Raw genomic sequence first — 16,950 nt, forward strand, 5'->3', positions numbered from 1 at the left:
ACTTCACACATGGTCCCCTTTAAGAATTTTAAGTCTGTTTCACCAGCAGTTCAAATGTTATGAAATAGAGCATTTGGTAGGTATGAAAAAGACATATGAGAAAAATGTGATATTTACTCACTGTCAGAATTAAAAAAAAAAAAGCAAAAAAAAAAAAAAAAGCTACTGTATATGCAGACTTTAAGCCATTAACTACTATTTTATGACATTTGGAGCTATCTGTGCAAAGATTTTACCTGATTTTTTAATTGTTAGACATAAAGCTGTACCCTGGACTTCATAGAATAGGAGATGCCTGTAGATATTTCTTTGAAAATGGAGTTTAATGTGCTTATCAACTGCAGAATTTGGGCAGAAGATCAGAACTTAGTTTCTTTTCAAGAAATGCCTTTGCAAGCATTGACTATGAAATGTTTCCCATGTTGTTTTTATTGTCAGTGTGCTATCATAAGTTTTTGCAAGACATAATATAACTGAAAACAAATAATTGCAAAATGAAATATGGAGCTTTTCAAGTAAGCAAATTGTCCACTTTTTATTTGCTCTTTTGAAGTGTATGAGTTTGTAGAGTTTTGAGACAAATTTTTGAAAGAATTTCTAAAAAATTACTTCAGTAGTTCCCCATTCAGTTTATTGACAGGCTCTTTCAAGGCAAGTTTGCATAATTAATGTTATTACTCTCAGTTCAGATATATTACTTAATAGATCTTATGTGGTGCACAAGAGTTCTGCAATTCAATGCAACGTACAAACAGAATTGCTAAAGCCATCTTCCAGTAGTATCACCTTCTCCATATCTACAAGACCCTCTTTCCAGTACCTTTAGTCAGATACAGAAGCTCATAAACAGCCTGGTTAAGATTAGACATATGGGTGAGATGCCAAGGGAAAGATTCTAATTCATTGAGAAGATACACGTATCTGACACTGTATTGTCCTCCCCACTTGTGGTCAAAACTGCTCTTTACTGATGGTTCTTTCTTTCTATTGGTGATAAAGACAACCTAAGACATTGCTGTTTTTAGAGTTAATTTTTAGATTGTATTTGTATCATATTTTAAGCTTCCTTCTAAGATGTGGCATAGATAGCAAATCTCTTAATGCTTTCTGCGTGATCTCTCCACTATGTGTCATTAGTAATTTTCCAGAGCTTTCTCTTGAATTACCATACAACTATTCTTTTTATCATGTAGTTATATAGAGCAGCTACCACTTACTATGTCTTTAAAATGCCCATAGGCAACTGTGACCTGTGTTAACATAATTCTTCACTTTTTTTCTTTTTAATTTAAAGTCAGTAATTACTAAAAATATAACAATGGCAGTAGTTTATGCAGTGGTTACATAAAGTATTTATCATCTTACCAGAATGGCTTTAGATGTAGTTTGACCCATTTCCAGCCAAGAGCCAGCCCAGCATCTGATTTCAGCAATGTAATTATGAATCCACAAACACCCCAAGACTCAGAAGTACTGCAAGCATAACTGTTTGCAACTGGAGACTGTGTAAAATGCAGTGTATAGAAGTCCCATCACTTTATGGCAGGTACTAGTCTTTATGGCTATAAAGCTAAGCCAGCAGAATTAGAGGACAATTTGGAAAACATAAGCCCTAAGAATTTTCAAATCATAAAATCAAATTATTTATTTTAAATTTCATGTCCATTTTAGTACTGAAACACTGGAGTATTGTGCTGCAGTGAGTTAACAATACATTTGCAATGTTTAGGTTTTTTTTCTTTTTTAATTTGGCTTTTTTAATGCATTTATGCTTGTGAGTTTGTGAAGCCAATCATTTTCTATATTTCACATATCCCAAGAGATGATGAGCCCTTAGAATAATGTGTGTTTATTCAAGAAATTTAAAACCGTATAAACAACCAAAAAATTAAAATCATTGAATGCAAAAGCTGAAATGTAAGGTCTGCATTTGTTCTCTTTTATTTAGATTTTATGTTCATTATGGTCATTGGAAATGGATGTTTTGAAACAGACCTACAGTAGGAGCGATACAATGTAATGTTTTGACTTTTAACTCTGCAGGGTAGATCCATCATGCCTACTATGCATCTAAATGCAGGCATTTTCCTTCTGATCTGCAATGGAGCTTTCCACATCAGTCTCCTCTTTAGTGTCAGTAGAGACAACAGACGCTTCTAGGCCACTTTTAGACATCTGTTCCAGGATGAAGTAAATTGCATGCCTTCAGTGCAGCTCTCTGTCTAGGGATTCCACAGAGAGGACAAAATTAGTTGGTCAGATATAAACATCAAAAAGGTTCTGTTCTAAATTTAGTTAGATTAATCCTACAGTATGTCACAAACTTTCTCTTGGTTTTTACATTTACATACTGTTTTTCAAAAGATAATGCTTAATTAAGAACAATCAAATGTTATATTATATATGGAAAAATTTCAACTCTTAAAAGACTGTTGGGGAATGCTATAGTATTTGCATAAATACATTGCCCAGGTAAATATAAACTTAAGGATATGCAGATTCCTAGTGAGCAAGTCAGTGTTTTTTTATTTTATTTGGTATGTACCCAACAGTACTCATGCAATTACAGGCACAGGCAGGCATGTTGGTACATCACTGATTTTCTGAGCAGGAGTAATTGAACATCTGGTTAATCTCCTGCACAACCCTTATATGCATGGATTAAAATTGGCTTTGCTACCTTGGCATCAAAGTGGCTTGTAGTGTGCTCCTTCAGTTCAAAGTGTTTTCATTTTAATGAAGAAAGCACTCTCAATGCACTCTTTTGGAATGCTTTTTGTTTTGAAGTTGTATACTAAGTGCTGTATCATTAAAATGAAATGAAGTTGTACAATCCCAGCCACTGGAACGCAAGAAAAAGATAGAAGCTTTAAATGCAGAGGAAGAAGTTGATTTGTGCAACATACCTCCAGGAAAAGTAGTTCTTTTCCTATAATGGAAAAAAATACAAGAGGAATTAGGTCATCTGCTGCCTGACTATGTGAGGAGACTTGTATTGGTAGGTTTGTGGGACAGGAATGACGGGTTCTTTCTAGAAAATGTTAATGTAGGGTCACTTTATGCCCAAATGGAAAATTCCTGAAAGAAAACAAAGAGCTATTATCAAAAGAAGGGTTTATGAAGATAGATAATAGAAGCATTTATTAAATAGAAGAAAAGAGCATCAACTTCATAAGAGCAGAAAGGAAATAGCTTCACAAATTATGAGTGGATTTTTCTTCCCAATTTCATGTTTTCCTTGCTAGTTTTTCTGTCTTGGTTTCTGCTAGGAGATCTTTACTTGGGGAAAAACATCAATCCCCTGAATAGAACGTGTGACCAAAGTAATTCTTCTTTACTCACTCATAACGGCTCTTAATACATTCAAAGAAAGTCATCTCCAGAGCCTTTTGACTAAATCACTGATGTGGGACTTTAGGAAGCAAATACAGAAATAAAAGAAAATGAAAAGATACATTAAGGGTAGTGAGTGCAAAAAATATATGTAGAAGTAATGATAGAGAGAAGAGAAAGAAAGACACGCTCCCCCTCCCACCCCCCCACGCCCCCCCCCCCCCACGAACCAAAAAGAGGAAGAAAAAAAAGGAGAGAGAGAGAGAAAAGCAGACAGAAATTAAGAGTCAAGTTTAAAAAAAAAAAAAAAAAAAACCCAAAACAAAGCAAAACAAAAAAACAATAGTTTTTTTTGTGAGGGAAGAAGAAATATACAGAAAAAAAGCAGTCGATCTTGTCAATAAAGTGCTAGAGCGGAATAAAAGCAAAATATTGTGAAGTCATTTTGATTTATGATATGAAAAGTGAAAAAGAAATGAAGTGAATTAAAAAAGAGAGAGAACAAAAATAGAGAGACAAGCACTACAGGAACTTCCCCTTTATCATGTTTCCACATTGCATTTGTTTTCAGGCTTTCTCTATCTCAGATTTATCTTCCTTCCATTCCTCATATCTTTCTTCAGTAAGCTGTGAAGACAGCTCTTGCAACTTTGTGACTCTCAGTGAAATGAATTCTAGACCTATAACAGACCACTCTTCCTTTTGGTTGAAGGACAAGGTTTCAAATTCCTCTGACTTCAGACATTGTTGCATCATATTCTTGCACTGTTGGACAAGAATAGGGGTAGAATCAAACAGAGGTGATTTTAGTAACTGAAGATGTAGAGATCAGAAATTTTAATCAGCGTTACAGACTGCATTGCCTATTTCATCTTTTGTATTACAGATAGCTATCTTAACTACAAATTATCCTTAGGAAACATATTGACAATTGCTTGTCCATTAAATAAATGCTACACTTGCTCCAGTGACATTCAGAAACAAAAAAACAACTATTTTTGCTCTACTGAGTAAACACATATGTCAATTATCCTATAAAAATGCAGCAGAAAACCAGACAAAAATGCTGGAAGTTTTAATACAGGATCTCTGAAGAAATGTTTGTGCTATGCTGAAATTTGCTTGTAGATTTTCTCAACTTAAAACCTGCACATCAAAGAGCTCATCTACTTTTTTCTTTTATATCTAGCTCATATTGTAAACTAATAGCCAATGTAATCTTCAGAAACTAAGCTTTTTGCTTCAGTTAAATACACACAAAAGATATTTTAAATCAAAACTCACATTCCACTTCAATATCTCTAAGGGCCAAAAGAGATTCTGCTTTAATTTTGTTCAGGGAAAAAATCTTCCCCAGGCTAAGATCTTGTATGTCAAACCTAATCTCAGAATGAATTATAAACTGCTGATAATAAGGCTTTATATTAATGGAAGCATGGTTATAACCCGCCCTATAATATTCTATCTCTGGTTTCAATTATACTTTGCACAACATAATATATTTTGAGGAGTATCTCATGTAATTAATCAGGTAGTGGTGTAATGCAGACTAGAGTAAGGAGAAAACCAGGCATTTGCCATTTTACAGAGATGGAGAGGGATTTTATTAGTCTGTTAGAGAGAGCAGCTCCTTCCTGGTGCCAGCATATTAGTGCATGCTGCTGTATGGAAATTATTCTTCACTGTTCTATTTTTGTCCCCCAGTGAGCAGAGTTTAAAGTTGCTATGGAATTACACAGAAAAGCTGTACATGATTAGCACAAAGTAAAATTGATTTTAAATAAATTACAACTGCAGACCTCTTTTTACAGAATTTCACTTTGGTCTTGGCATGAAAGGTTTGGTAGTTTGGGGGTTTTTTTTTCTTTTTTTTTTCTGTAATGTGTATTTTATCAATCAGAATCAAAGAGCTGTAGAAATTAGAAATGGAAAAGATCTTGCCAGGTTATCTCCTTTATCAGTGCAAGAACATTTTCTACAGCATATTTGTGTAATGCATAGTCCAATTTCACTTTCAAGACTTTTCAAGACAGTGAATGTTTCCCAGCTGTTTATTTCAGCAGATCATTTCACAGTCATATAAAATGTCTTTATTCCTAGTAATATCTTTAAAATTTCCTCTCTTTTTTTTTCTGAATTACAAATTTTCTTATTTTTCTCATACTGGGTTTGTTTAACAGTATTTATATCCTTCTAAGGTTTCTTACAAAGTTTCTGTGTTTGCTTTTTCCAGAGGCAATGTTTAAATCAGCTGTATGACTCTTTTATCCTTTTCTCTTGATCCAGTGTTTTTAACCCTCTAAAATGACATTTTGCTGCTCTCTGAATTTTTTTTTCCCAGCTTGTAGGCATGATGGACACAGTGGGCACAAACTGAAGCACAAGAGGTTCTGTCTAAATACCAGGAAGCATTTCTGTGCTGTGTGGATGATGGAGCACTGGCACAGGCTGCTCAGAGAGGCTGTGGTGTCTCCTTCTTGGAGATCTTCAAAAGCCTCCTGGATGTGGTCCTGGCCCCCCCCTGCTGTGGGTGTCCCTGCTGGAGCAGGGGTTGGGCTAAGTGGACACAGAGATCTCTGTCAACTCCTACCACTCTGTGGTTATGTGGTGATTTTGCTTCTGAGAATTCGGAGCATTAATGCAGATTTCTCAGTGGGGCTGTTTAGAAAAGGCTGTACACATCCCCGCCCATTTCAATGAAGACCTTAGTGGTTCTTTGTAGCTTTTTTTTGGAACTCAGCATGAATATCCAGTTCACTTCTTACCCATGAATTTCAGCCTTTTCAAAATTATCTCAGATAATTCCCTTGCTGCTGAATAATTGCATGTAGCTTCAGCTTTTTAGGCAGTCCCTTTACTAGCTACCCTTTTCAGTTCTCTGGTGTTAAAGTATTTAGGTTTGGAAAATAAATGACTGAGTAGAAAATGGGGAACAATTATTTATATTTCCCATGATTTAAAGAAGAGGAGCTTCAAATGAAATGACAAAGAGGTAAACAACATTGTCTTTTCACATTATGCATATTTAAATTGAGGAGCTCACTATCTAAATATATTTTGGATGCTACAAAACATTCATTGTGAATGAATACAGAACATGATTGGGCAGATGCAACAGTATAAAAAAGTGCTAGTAAGTTCAATAAAGTAAGCTCCTCCCAAAGATCATCCTAAATCACATTTGAAGAAGTAAGGTGGAGCTGCAATAAAAATAGCTCTTAATACTCACATTTTCCTATGTCATTCCTTAAGTATCACTGCATAACTTGGGAAAATTCAAAACACTGAGATGAACCTTTGTAGTCATTTATTAGTCATGTACTACTTTCATTAATGCTCAACTGATTTTCCAACTGATGCTTGGAAAAAGAATCAGCTTCCAGTCTGATTTTAATATTGGCTGAAATCTGTCTTAATTTTGCAGGCTGGTGAAGCAGTCTTTTGAAAAGAAACACACTGATGTGATCAGTTCAGCAGATCATTTGACAGAAGAGGGATTTTTCCCCTTACTCTTTCATTCAGCTTTGGCTTTAGTTAATTTAAATTGTTAGAACAAGCCAGATGGTTGACTAGATTCAGAAAGAATTTAGATGTCTGTGAAAAACCTTGTTTTTTAGCCAAAGAGCCACAGCAATTAAACTTTGTTTAAGATATATGTAAGTATATATACGTATGTATATACATAGTGATTGCATACAGTGCGTGTATATGTGTATATACGTATAATCACAATTAAAGTGTTGATTTGTACACTTTAGATGTGTTGTACATCATGCAGAATAGTTTAGGAAAAGGACTGCAGGGAAATGGCTCCACCCTTACAAGCGAAGGTACCTAGTGCCTTCATGCATCTGAATATATTCCCACTCTCAACCATAACACTTCAGTACAATGAGGTGATAGCCAGGAGGGCCTCATACTGTACTTACAGTCACTGACAGTATTGCAAATGACTTTCAGTGGTCTGGCATCACATTCATAACCAGTGATTTCTGTGTTTCAGATGTTCACAGATCTTTATTCTGCTGTTCTTACCTATGGCAGTTACATACCTTTTTATGTCTTAGGAGAATAGGCTTTGACAGAATCTGTGATATATTTCACTGTATGCAGCCATGGAACAGAAAAGTAATGTACAAACATAGAACAGATGTTTTTTACCATACATATTTAAACTAAATTTTACTCATGATAGATTTGTATTGGTCACTCACTGAGATAAACATATTATTATTTGTTAGATCGTAACTGGTGTGATCTAAGGGCACAATTGAAGTAGTGACATCTTTCTGGCAATAGTGTAGTTAAATATGTCACAGACAGTTAGATGTGTGTTTTTACCATGTAGACAGTGATAGATTTGTGTGGATGCAAAAGCTAATAATTCAACCATGCCACAAATATGCACTGTGGTCAAACAGACCTAAGGCAAAATACAAATATTCCAGTTTTCTAAATTACATTGTGTAGTAAACTACACAATTATTTCAAAGTTTTTCATGCTTTTTCTTAGGATTCTCACTCAGGCAGTTCAGTGGTATCAGATTTATTACTGAAATTTAGCTTAAATAATGGCTTTTCAAGCATTTTTCAAAGCTGCTCCACGAGAGCACCTTATCATCTGCTGTCTAAATTTCTTATTCTGAAACCACTGAGCCATTACTGTGGAAGAAGTGATCTAATTGCACCTTAAAATAGATCCTTCCTCATTAGAGATACGTAGGTTTCTTCAGGTGTTGGTTAACTGTGGAATGATGAAGGCCTGTTTCAAAGGAATGCTTGTACATAGGCTCTCTAAACATGAGTGAGAAGTAGGTACCTTTAAGAATCTGAGCTTTAGCTTCTTATAGTTTTCCCACCTCCAAAGCCATTGCTGTTTTTAAGTTTACATGCTATTTAATTGAGTTTATTTAACAGAGTTGTTTAATTTGTTTTTAAATACTCTCATAAAGTGGGTTTGGTCAATCAAGCCTTCCTAATTCATGGTAGTTTCCCAAAGATTTACTTTTCTTACTTGTTTTGTAGACCATTTTTATTAGTGTCTCTCAGCTTTTCAGACAACAGACTGTCCAATCTCTGAAGACAGTGTAGACAGTGCTACACTTGTCTTCTATTAATATGGGTTGGTATAAGTCAGAATTTTACAGCGAATCCCATATAATGATACATAGTGTTGTTATAAAAGATTGAACATTTTCTGCTTTCTCCAGATAAGAACTTGTAAAACTGTTTCCTTCAAATGCAAGAAAACAAAACCACATACAAAAACCTGCATGTTTCTTAAACGAGATAAAATCAAAGTCTAATGAAGTCAGTAATATTAATATTCTGGACTTGATTGGTTTGATTTCTATCTCATTGCAGAAATTCAGCTCATTTTGAAAAGGTTTGTTCACCATTGCTTAAAGAGACTCTATAATACTATAAAAAATTAGGATTAGATTGTACCAGCAAGCACTTTTTGTTATTGGGGTACTTTAACTTTTCCTGAAGGAGAATGTCTCTTTTCTTTCCATTCACCTATTCTTGCTGCTCTTTTATTTTTTTAGCTTCTCTGCTGCTTTCCACATCTCTTGTCTATTGTGAGACACTCAATTTCCAACCTTAAAAGAAAAAAAAAATTATTTCTTCTTTACAGCATTTCTGCTTGTCTGATATAATTGGACTTTATAATCAGTTTATTTCAGATTATATAATAAAATTATATGCTAAATTATTCATGATGTGTCTAAGCAATCATATTCTTTGTTGCATTGTATACAAGTGATTACTTTACTAGTAAATAATTCTTTTTTTTTTTATCAGCTGCTTTGAATCAGATTTGTCATCTGAAAGACAAATATCATCGCTTTCTCCATCCAGATTGTCATTGCAAACAAACAAGCTCAAGTCTCTATGGAAAGCATAGATGGCTTGGTCTTGACTTTACTATTAGTTGTCCCATTAAAATCAGTGGAGTTGTACCAATGTAAACCTGATGTAGGAAAGAATCAATTTATGTATATTTATACAGACCCTAATCATAGGTATATATTGATAACGGTGTAAAAATAATAAACACTATAATCATTTGAAAATACCACAGAAAGCATAGAAATATATTTTATGTACCAGCAGGTTTGCTTGCATGCAAATAGCATGCATATGAAGCATCTTAGTGAAATCCAGTCTGCTTTATTTCAGTGAAAAGAATATGTTACTAGTCTAATAAGCTGTATGCAAAGTACTAAATTGTCACGATAAAATTTACAGTCTTTCACTGAATACCTAACATATATCTGATAGGAAAACAATAATGTTATTTAGTCTCATTTGATGAATAGTCCCATTGTTAATAAAACTTCTTTTTTTCTTTCTTTTTTACTGCTTAATAGAGAAGAAAATCACGTTATTCGGACCTTGACTTTGAAGTAAGTTTCACTGAATTATTCCTGATTATTGTAGAATTTTCTAAAAGTAAATACGAGGCGTCCATTTTAACAGATTTTAGCTTTCTGACATGTTAGATGTCATAGGACTGTTCAGTTGGTACTGTGTAGAACATGGTGAGCAGTTCATTAGAACTACTTTGGTGCAACTTGTTTGTAAACTATTCTGAGATCAAACTGTCATATTATGATATTAGTTATCATGATTTTAGTTTTTAAATTCTCTGCCTCTTCATTTTCATCTATTTTTCTTTCTTTCTTTTTTTTTTTTTTTTTTTTTGTCAGCTATCTATCTATTGAAAAAGTGTGATGTTTCTGTAGGACTGGCCACGTTGTTGAAGAAGCATGCTTTTTTTCAAGAGACTTTCGATCATTTGTTCTATCTCTTCCTTCAATACTAATTTACTAACATACGAGTTCCACATACAAATAATGTGATGAATGTGTCAATTTTTGAATGATGACATGCTGCAGTTGTCAAGGCTGATAGATCACATTTTATTTAAAAAAAAAAAAAAAAAATTATGTAAGGTTCCTTATGTTCCATTGAATTAGACTCCATCTCAATTACTGTGATGAAGTCTCTGAGAGCTTTGTTTCTTTTCTACATTCTACCAGAAGCAATATAACCATAGGTTTTCAGGGACATTTTAATAATTTATTTTTATATAGGCTGTCCATGTGTCATTATCAGTAGCTTAGATATTATACAGGATGTAAGCACATGTACCTTCAGGTTTCGGATTCGGGTCCATAGAGGAGAAAGAAGTAGGATTAGCCCAATGCAACCATAGCAGTTGTCATAGAAGTGGCCGTAAAAACCTTGCAGTGCAAGACAGGTTTTCTTTGGTGACTTGCCTTTGCTGAAAGCTGATTTTCCATGTCTGAGTGTGTATTTTTGGTGGCTTTATATCACTCCTAATACCACTGTCATTTTTCCCCTGAGGGTGTAGTTACCTTAAGTAGTCATGTAATTTCTCAAATATAGCACCAGATAAAGATTCACACAGTAAGGTAAGGAAAAGAAAATGAAATTATCCTAATTATGGTTTAAGATAAATGTGTAGAAAGGAAGAACATGAATCAAAAAATTCTGATGAGTAAGTGACTCTAAAATTAAATGTAAAGATTCTGAAGAAAAGTTGTGTACTTATAGGTATACGAATAATTCTGAATTTTACTGTTCTTTGTTTAAAGGTATTAATGTAGTGCTGTTCCTGTTGCTGGGTCCAGTCTTGTTCAACACCTTCATCAGTGACCTTGATGGGGGGATAGTGGCCACCCTCAGCAAGTTTGCTGATGATACAAAGTTGGGAGGATTGGCTGACACACCTGAAGGCTGTGCTGCCATTCAGCGAGACCTGGACAGGCTGGAGAGCTGGGCAGTAAGAAACCAGATGAGGTTTAACAAAAGCAAGTGTAGAGTCTTGCATCTAGGGAGGAATAATTGCATGCACTGGTACAGGCTGGGGGATGAGCTGCTGGGGAGGAGCTCTGCAGAGAGGAACCTGGGTGTCCTGGTGGATGACAGGTTGGCCATGAGCCAGAAGTGTGCCCTCGTGGCCAAAAAGACCAATGGCATCCTGGGGTGCATTAAAAAGAGCGTTTCCAGCAGGTCAAGGGAGGTGATCCTCCCCCTCTACTCTGCCCTGGTAAGGCCTCATCTGGAGTACTGCGTCCAGTTCTGGGCTCCCCAGTACAAAAAAGACAGGGATCTCTTGGAAAGAGTCCAAGCGGAGGTCTACAGAGATGGTGAAGGGCCTGGAGCATCTCTCCTATGAAGAAAGGCTGAGGGAACTGGGTCTGTTCAGCCTTGAGAAAAGAAGACTGAGAGGGGACCTGATCCAGGTCTACAAATATCTAAGGTGTGGGGGGCAGAATGGTGAGGCTGAACTCTTTTTAGTGGTGATTGGAGACAGGACAAGGGGAAATGGCCGGAAACTGCAGCATAGGAAGTTCTGCACAAATGTGCACAAGAACTTCTTTACAGTGAGGTGACGGAGCACTGGAACAGGCTGCCCAGGGAGGTGGTGGAGTCTCCTTCTCTGGAGATGTTCACGACCTGCCTGGATGCCTACCTGTGCGACCTGGCATGGGGGACCTGCTTTGGCAGGGGGATTGGTCTCGATGATCTCTGGAGGTCCCTTCCAACCCCTACAATTCTGTGATTCTGTGATTCTGTTCCCAGTGAGAATGTTCTCTGTGGAAACAGATACTAAAACATTCTTCTTAGCCGCTCATGAGAACATAAGCCAACACCAAGTAGACACCAACAGTGCTGTACACATTCTGCTCTAAAGAATTAGGCCTCTCATTACATTTTTTCTTCTACTCACCTAGTATATCTCAGAAATTTATCCCTTTTTTCTTGTCTTGGTTGGAACATTGTTGCTGCACTGCCTAACATATTTAGAATAATGTTTGTAATGCAGGACAAAATAATTCTTTGTAAAAAGGAAAGGATTGAGCTATTGGGAATCACTGCCGAGAAAATAAGATCAGCAGACAGTTGTTGTGTTTTGGAAGTACAGACTCAGATTAACCCCATCTCACCTCCTGTTTTATGGTTCCTATGATTAAGCCTGTGGGCTTTCCTGTGTTTTTCCATGTAATGTAGCTGTCTGTCTGAGGTACAGCAAGAAAAAAAAGTCAAAAAGTGTTTGGATAGTCACTCAAATTCTTTCACTCAGCAAGGCATACTAACAAAGAGATTTGAAATAGTGTTGTATTGCCAAAACACTGCTCTGTTTTGATACCTCAAAGCAGCTTTACTGCAAACTGGGATAGAGTCTGAAGGTGAGGTCAAGCCTGAGTGATTGTCTGTACTACTTCTGTAACATTTTCTCTTTGTCTGTTAACAATGCCAGCTGGCACTGTCTGAGACAATGTCCTTTATAGTTCTAAGGATAACGAATGCTATTTTTAGTACACAATATGGACAAGGCTGTCAGGCTTGGCTCCCTCAACCCTTTTCCCTATAGCACTGTCTCAGAAGACTGCACCATCAACATCTCCTGCATCCTTCCATGTCAACCTATATGCATACAAAATATACTCATAGACTATGGCTATCCTACCAAAAAAAGACATTTTGAGGAATATTTCTGGGTGCCAAAATGCCATTGTTTATACAGATCATATTTTTAGAATGTTCTCCACTATTTCTGTCTGTTACAACCATCTCTCTTCCAGCAGTTCCTGAAGTGTTCTTAAAGAACTGGAGAGAATAAGATACCACTCACAATAGGCAACATCATTGTAGACTTTTTTTGGAGACTTAAAAAAATATAGTAGTGTTCAAGGAGAATATTCTATGCTAGATGGTGCCACTGAATGCTCTTAGACGTAATTAACTTACTGCTGTACAGTCACAGTTTAATAACAAAAAATATGTATACTACTCACCTTAATACAGATAATTTGAAGTACAAACAGACAAATAAAAATCACATGGAAAATAAATTACTGAGGGTCACAGAGGAAATCCAAAATCAGCTGCTGTGTAGGTTGAATACTGGAAGACCTTATCTGTACTCAATGCAATAAAACAGACTCCATCCCTGTTATCTCCAATATATGTTAGGACACGCAAAGAGAAAATTAGAAAGGTAAAAGTCCAACAAGAACTTCATTTGCTAAGGCAAATTTATCAGATGCAGCAGGGAGCTTTACCACCAAGGATGAGGAAGAGGCTGAGGTACTCAATGCCTTCATTCCTTCTGTCTTTAATAGTTTTCCTAAAGATACTCAGCCTGAGCTGGAAGAGAGAGGTGAGGAGCAGAATAAACCTCCCACAATTCAGGAGGAATCAGCAACTTGCTACTCCACCTGGATTGTCACAAGTCTGTGGGTCCAGATAGGATTCATCTAAGAGTACTGAGGGAGCTGGCAAAAGTGGTTGCCAAGCTGCTTTCTATTGTTTATTATTATTATTTTCCATCCTCATGCAAAAGAAATTCCATCACCCAGCATAAGAAATCAAACAGAGGAGGCAGAAAATCAGCATGTCTGAACAAGGACCTGCTGGTGAAACTGAGGGATAAGAAGAAAAACTGTAGATGGTAGAAACAGGGACACATGGCCTGTGAATAATATAGGGATGTTATCATGACATGCAGAGACAGCATCAGGAAAGGCAAGATGCAGATGGAAATGAACTTAGTGAGAGATGTGAAAAATAACAAGGGTTTCTTTAGATACTTTGGTCAGAAGAAACAGGCAAAGGAGAATGTTCCCCCTCTGATAAATGAGAAGGGAAAGCTGGCTTCAACTGACACAGATAAGGCTGTTAAGGCTGATAAGGCTCGTGATACTCAACGAGTTCTTTGCCTCAGTCTTCACTAGCAATCAGGCTTCCCATAGAAAAGAGCAATTCTGAGACCACTTCATGAGACTGACTGTGTATAGGTCTATAGGTCTAGACGACATGCATCCCAGAGTCCTGAAGGAGCTGGTTGATGTGGTTTCCAAAGCATTCTATCTTATATTTAAAAAGTTGTACCTGTCCAATTAACTGAAAAATGGTAAACATTTGCTCCTGTTTTTAAGAAAGGAACAAAGGAAGACCTGGGATACTAGAGGCTGGGTAGCCTGTTGTTTGCACCTGGGACAATGGATCATACTCGTAAAAGATGTTAAGATACATGCAAGATACATGCAAGACAAGGAGGTGATCTGAGATAGTCAACACAGCTTCACCAAGAGCGAATCATACATTATTGTTCTGATGGCCTTCTATGATTGAGTGATAGCACTGATGCACAAGGAAGAGCCATCTAATAAGGGCTTTGACGGTCCCACACCATATCCTTATCTCTGAATTGAAAAAATAAGAATTTGGAGGCTGGACTGTTTGGTGGATAAAGAATTGGTGGGAAGGTTGCAGCCAGAAGGTTGGGGTCAATAGCTCTATGTGGAGGTGAAGGCCAGTCATGAGTGGCATCACCCAGGAGTCTGTCTTGGGACCTGCATTTTTTATCATCTTTATCAGTTACACAGATAATAGAATCAAATACATCCTTATCTAGTTTGCTGATGACACCAAGCTGAGTGGTGCAGTTGATATGACAAATGAAAGGGAAATACCATCCAAAGAGATCTGAACAAGCTCAAAAAGTTGGCCCACATGAACTTAATGAGGTTCAAAAATGCCAAGTACAAGCTGTTACACTTCAATCAGGACAATCCCAGATATGCATACAGACTAGGACTCACTGGGTGAAGGTCTGTGGAGAAGTAATGATTTCTTGGTGAGCAAAAAGCTGGGTGTGAGCGAACAGTATGCTCTTGCAGCCCAGAGTCCAACAGTAACCTGGGCTACCCATCAACAAGAGAAGGATGATTTTGTCCCTCTACTCTGCTCTTGTGAGACCCCATCTGCAGTACTGCATCCAAACCTAGAGCCCTCGGGCTGAGGAGTTGTTGGAGTAGGTCAAGAGGAAGGCCACAAATATGGCTAGAGCACCTCTCTTGTGAAGAAAGGTTAAGGGAGCTGGCAGCCAAACAAAAGCTTGTTTGGCTTGGAGAAAAGAGTACTTCAAGAAGTCCTCACTGCAGTTTTCCAGTACAAGAGAGCTTATAAGCACAAGGGGGACCAACTTCTTACACAATGTAATAACGATAGGACAAGGAGAAATGGCTTTAAAGTAGAAGATAGGAGATTTAGATTAGATATTAGGGAGAAATTCTTTACTCAGAGAGTGGTGAGGCACTGAAAGATGTTGTCCGAAGAAGTTGTGGATGCCGCATCCTTGAAGGCATTCAAGACCAGATTGAATGGTGTCCTGAGCAGCCTGATCTAGTGGTGGCAACCCTGTCCATGGCACAGGGCTTGGAACCAGATGATCTTTAAGGCCCCTTCCAATAACAGTCTTGGTCAACCAGGAAGGTATCAGACAACTAGAGACTTGCAAATGTGACTCCCATCTACAAGAAGGGTCAGGAGGATCAAGGGAATCACAAGCCTGTCAATCTGACCTCAGTTTTAAGAAAGGTCATGCAGTCATGCAGCATGTGTGGGACTACCAAGGAATAAGGAGCCTACATGGATTCTTGAAAGGCAGGTCCTGCTTGACACACCTGATCTCCTTCTACGACTATATAATCTTGTGAGTGAATGAGGGCAAGGCTGTGAAGGTAGTCTGGCTAGACTTCTGTGAAGCCTTTGACACTGTCTCTCAGAGTATTCTCTTGGAGAAGCTTGCAGTCCATGGCTTGAACAGGTGTACTCTTCCTGGGTAAAAATATGGCCAGCCAGACAGACCCAGAGAATGATGGCAAATGGATTTAAATCCAATTGGTGACCAGTCACTAATGGTGATCCAAAACACAAGCAGTATTCTGGTCTAGGAGTTTGGGATCCTTGCTTCTGATGGCTGTTTTAATGCCAGCTAAGTGTTCAGCAACCCCAATTGTTATGTTCTGAATTTCCCTGAAACTGGACAGGTAGTTTTGTTCACCAAGGCTCTACACTAATACCTAGCTCTAAGATCAAATGAAAGTCGCTCTAATTATGTTGAGGATAAATACAGATGCTGTGAAAATTCCCAGGAGGGCTTTATAATAGGTGTGCTCTGTCACATACAAAAAACACTATTATTGACATACACTTTGAGATAAAAGATTACAAGTATCTTTAAATTCTATGAGAGGATTTGAATCTTGCCTTTCCCTACTCAATCTTTCCACACTCCCTTTTATCAAATGTATTTACTGTATGTACTTGCAATAAACAATTTTTATGCTAAATAATTCAGAAAATGCTCTCCAGGATTCAGGTCATCTCTGGCTCCCTTTGAGCTCTGTTAGGGAGAGCAAGAATACAGTGTACAAATCTTGGACTGTCTTTTCTGCCCATAGACCAGAAGACTATCACTAGTGATAATGCTGAATTGATATTAAATTGCTGGTGCTGCCTTCTCTCAGATTTTCATCCACAATAGCCATTCATTATAGCAATATTAAAAACTTACACAAAATTTTAAAATCTTTTTTCTTCCTAACATGAAGATATCTCTCCAAGACAAAGGTGAAAAAAAATAACATGCCTGCAAGGAAAAATCTTTTCCCATTTCTAAGTTTGGCAACTGATCAGACCTATACCATCTTGAAAACACAGCAGGCTTCCATTATGGAGCTGGGAAGGCATTTCCCCATCTGTTCTTTTCACTTAGCTATTTCATACAATATT

The 16,950-nt window shown here is 37.1% G+C and overlaps 1 protein-coding gene across 1 annotated transcript in view; it reads left to right on the plus strand.

Annotated features, from left to right (window-relative positions):
* Positions 1–16,950, plus strand: part of ADGRB3 (adhesion G protein-coupled receptor B3) — a 448,004-nt gene that overhangs the window by 424,989 nt on the left and 6,065 nt on the right. The window contains exon 28 of the mRNA XM_042817191.1: positions 9,708–9,743. Coding sequence (XP_042673125.1) covers positions 9,708–9,743 — 36 coding nt within the window. The remainder of the gene's footprint in view (positions 1–9,707; positions 9,744–16,950) is intronic.

The sequence above is a fragment of the Centrocercus urophasianus genome, unplaced genomic scaffold (genome assembly GCF_019232065.1).
Source record: "Centrocercus urophasianus isolate 14NV4802_14NV808 unplaced genomic scaffold, USGS_Curo_1.0 seq_10, whole genome shotgun sequence".
NCBI classification, from domain to species: domain Eukaryota; kingdom Metazoa; phylum Chordata; class Aves; order Galliformes; family Phasianidae; genus Centrocercus; species Centrocercus urophasianus.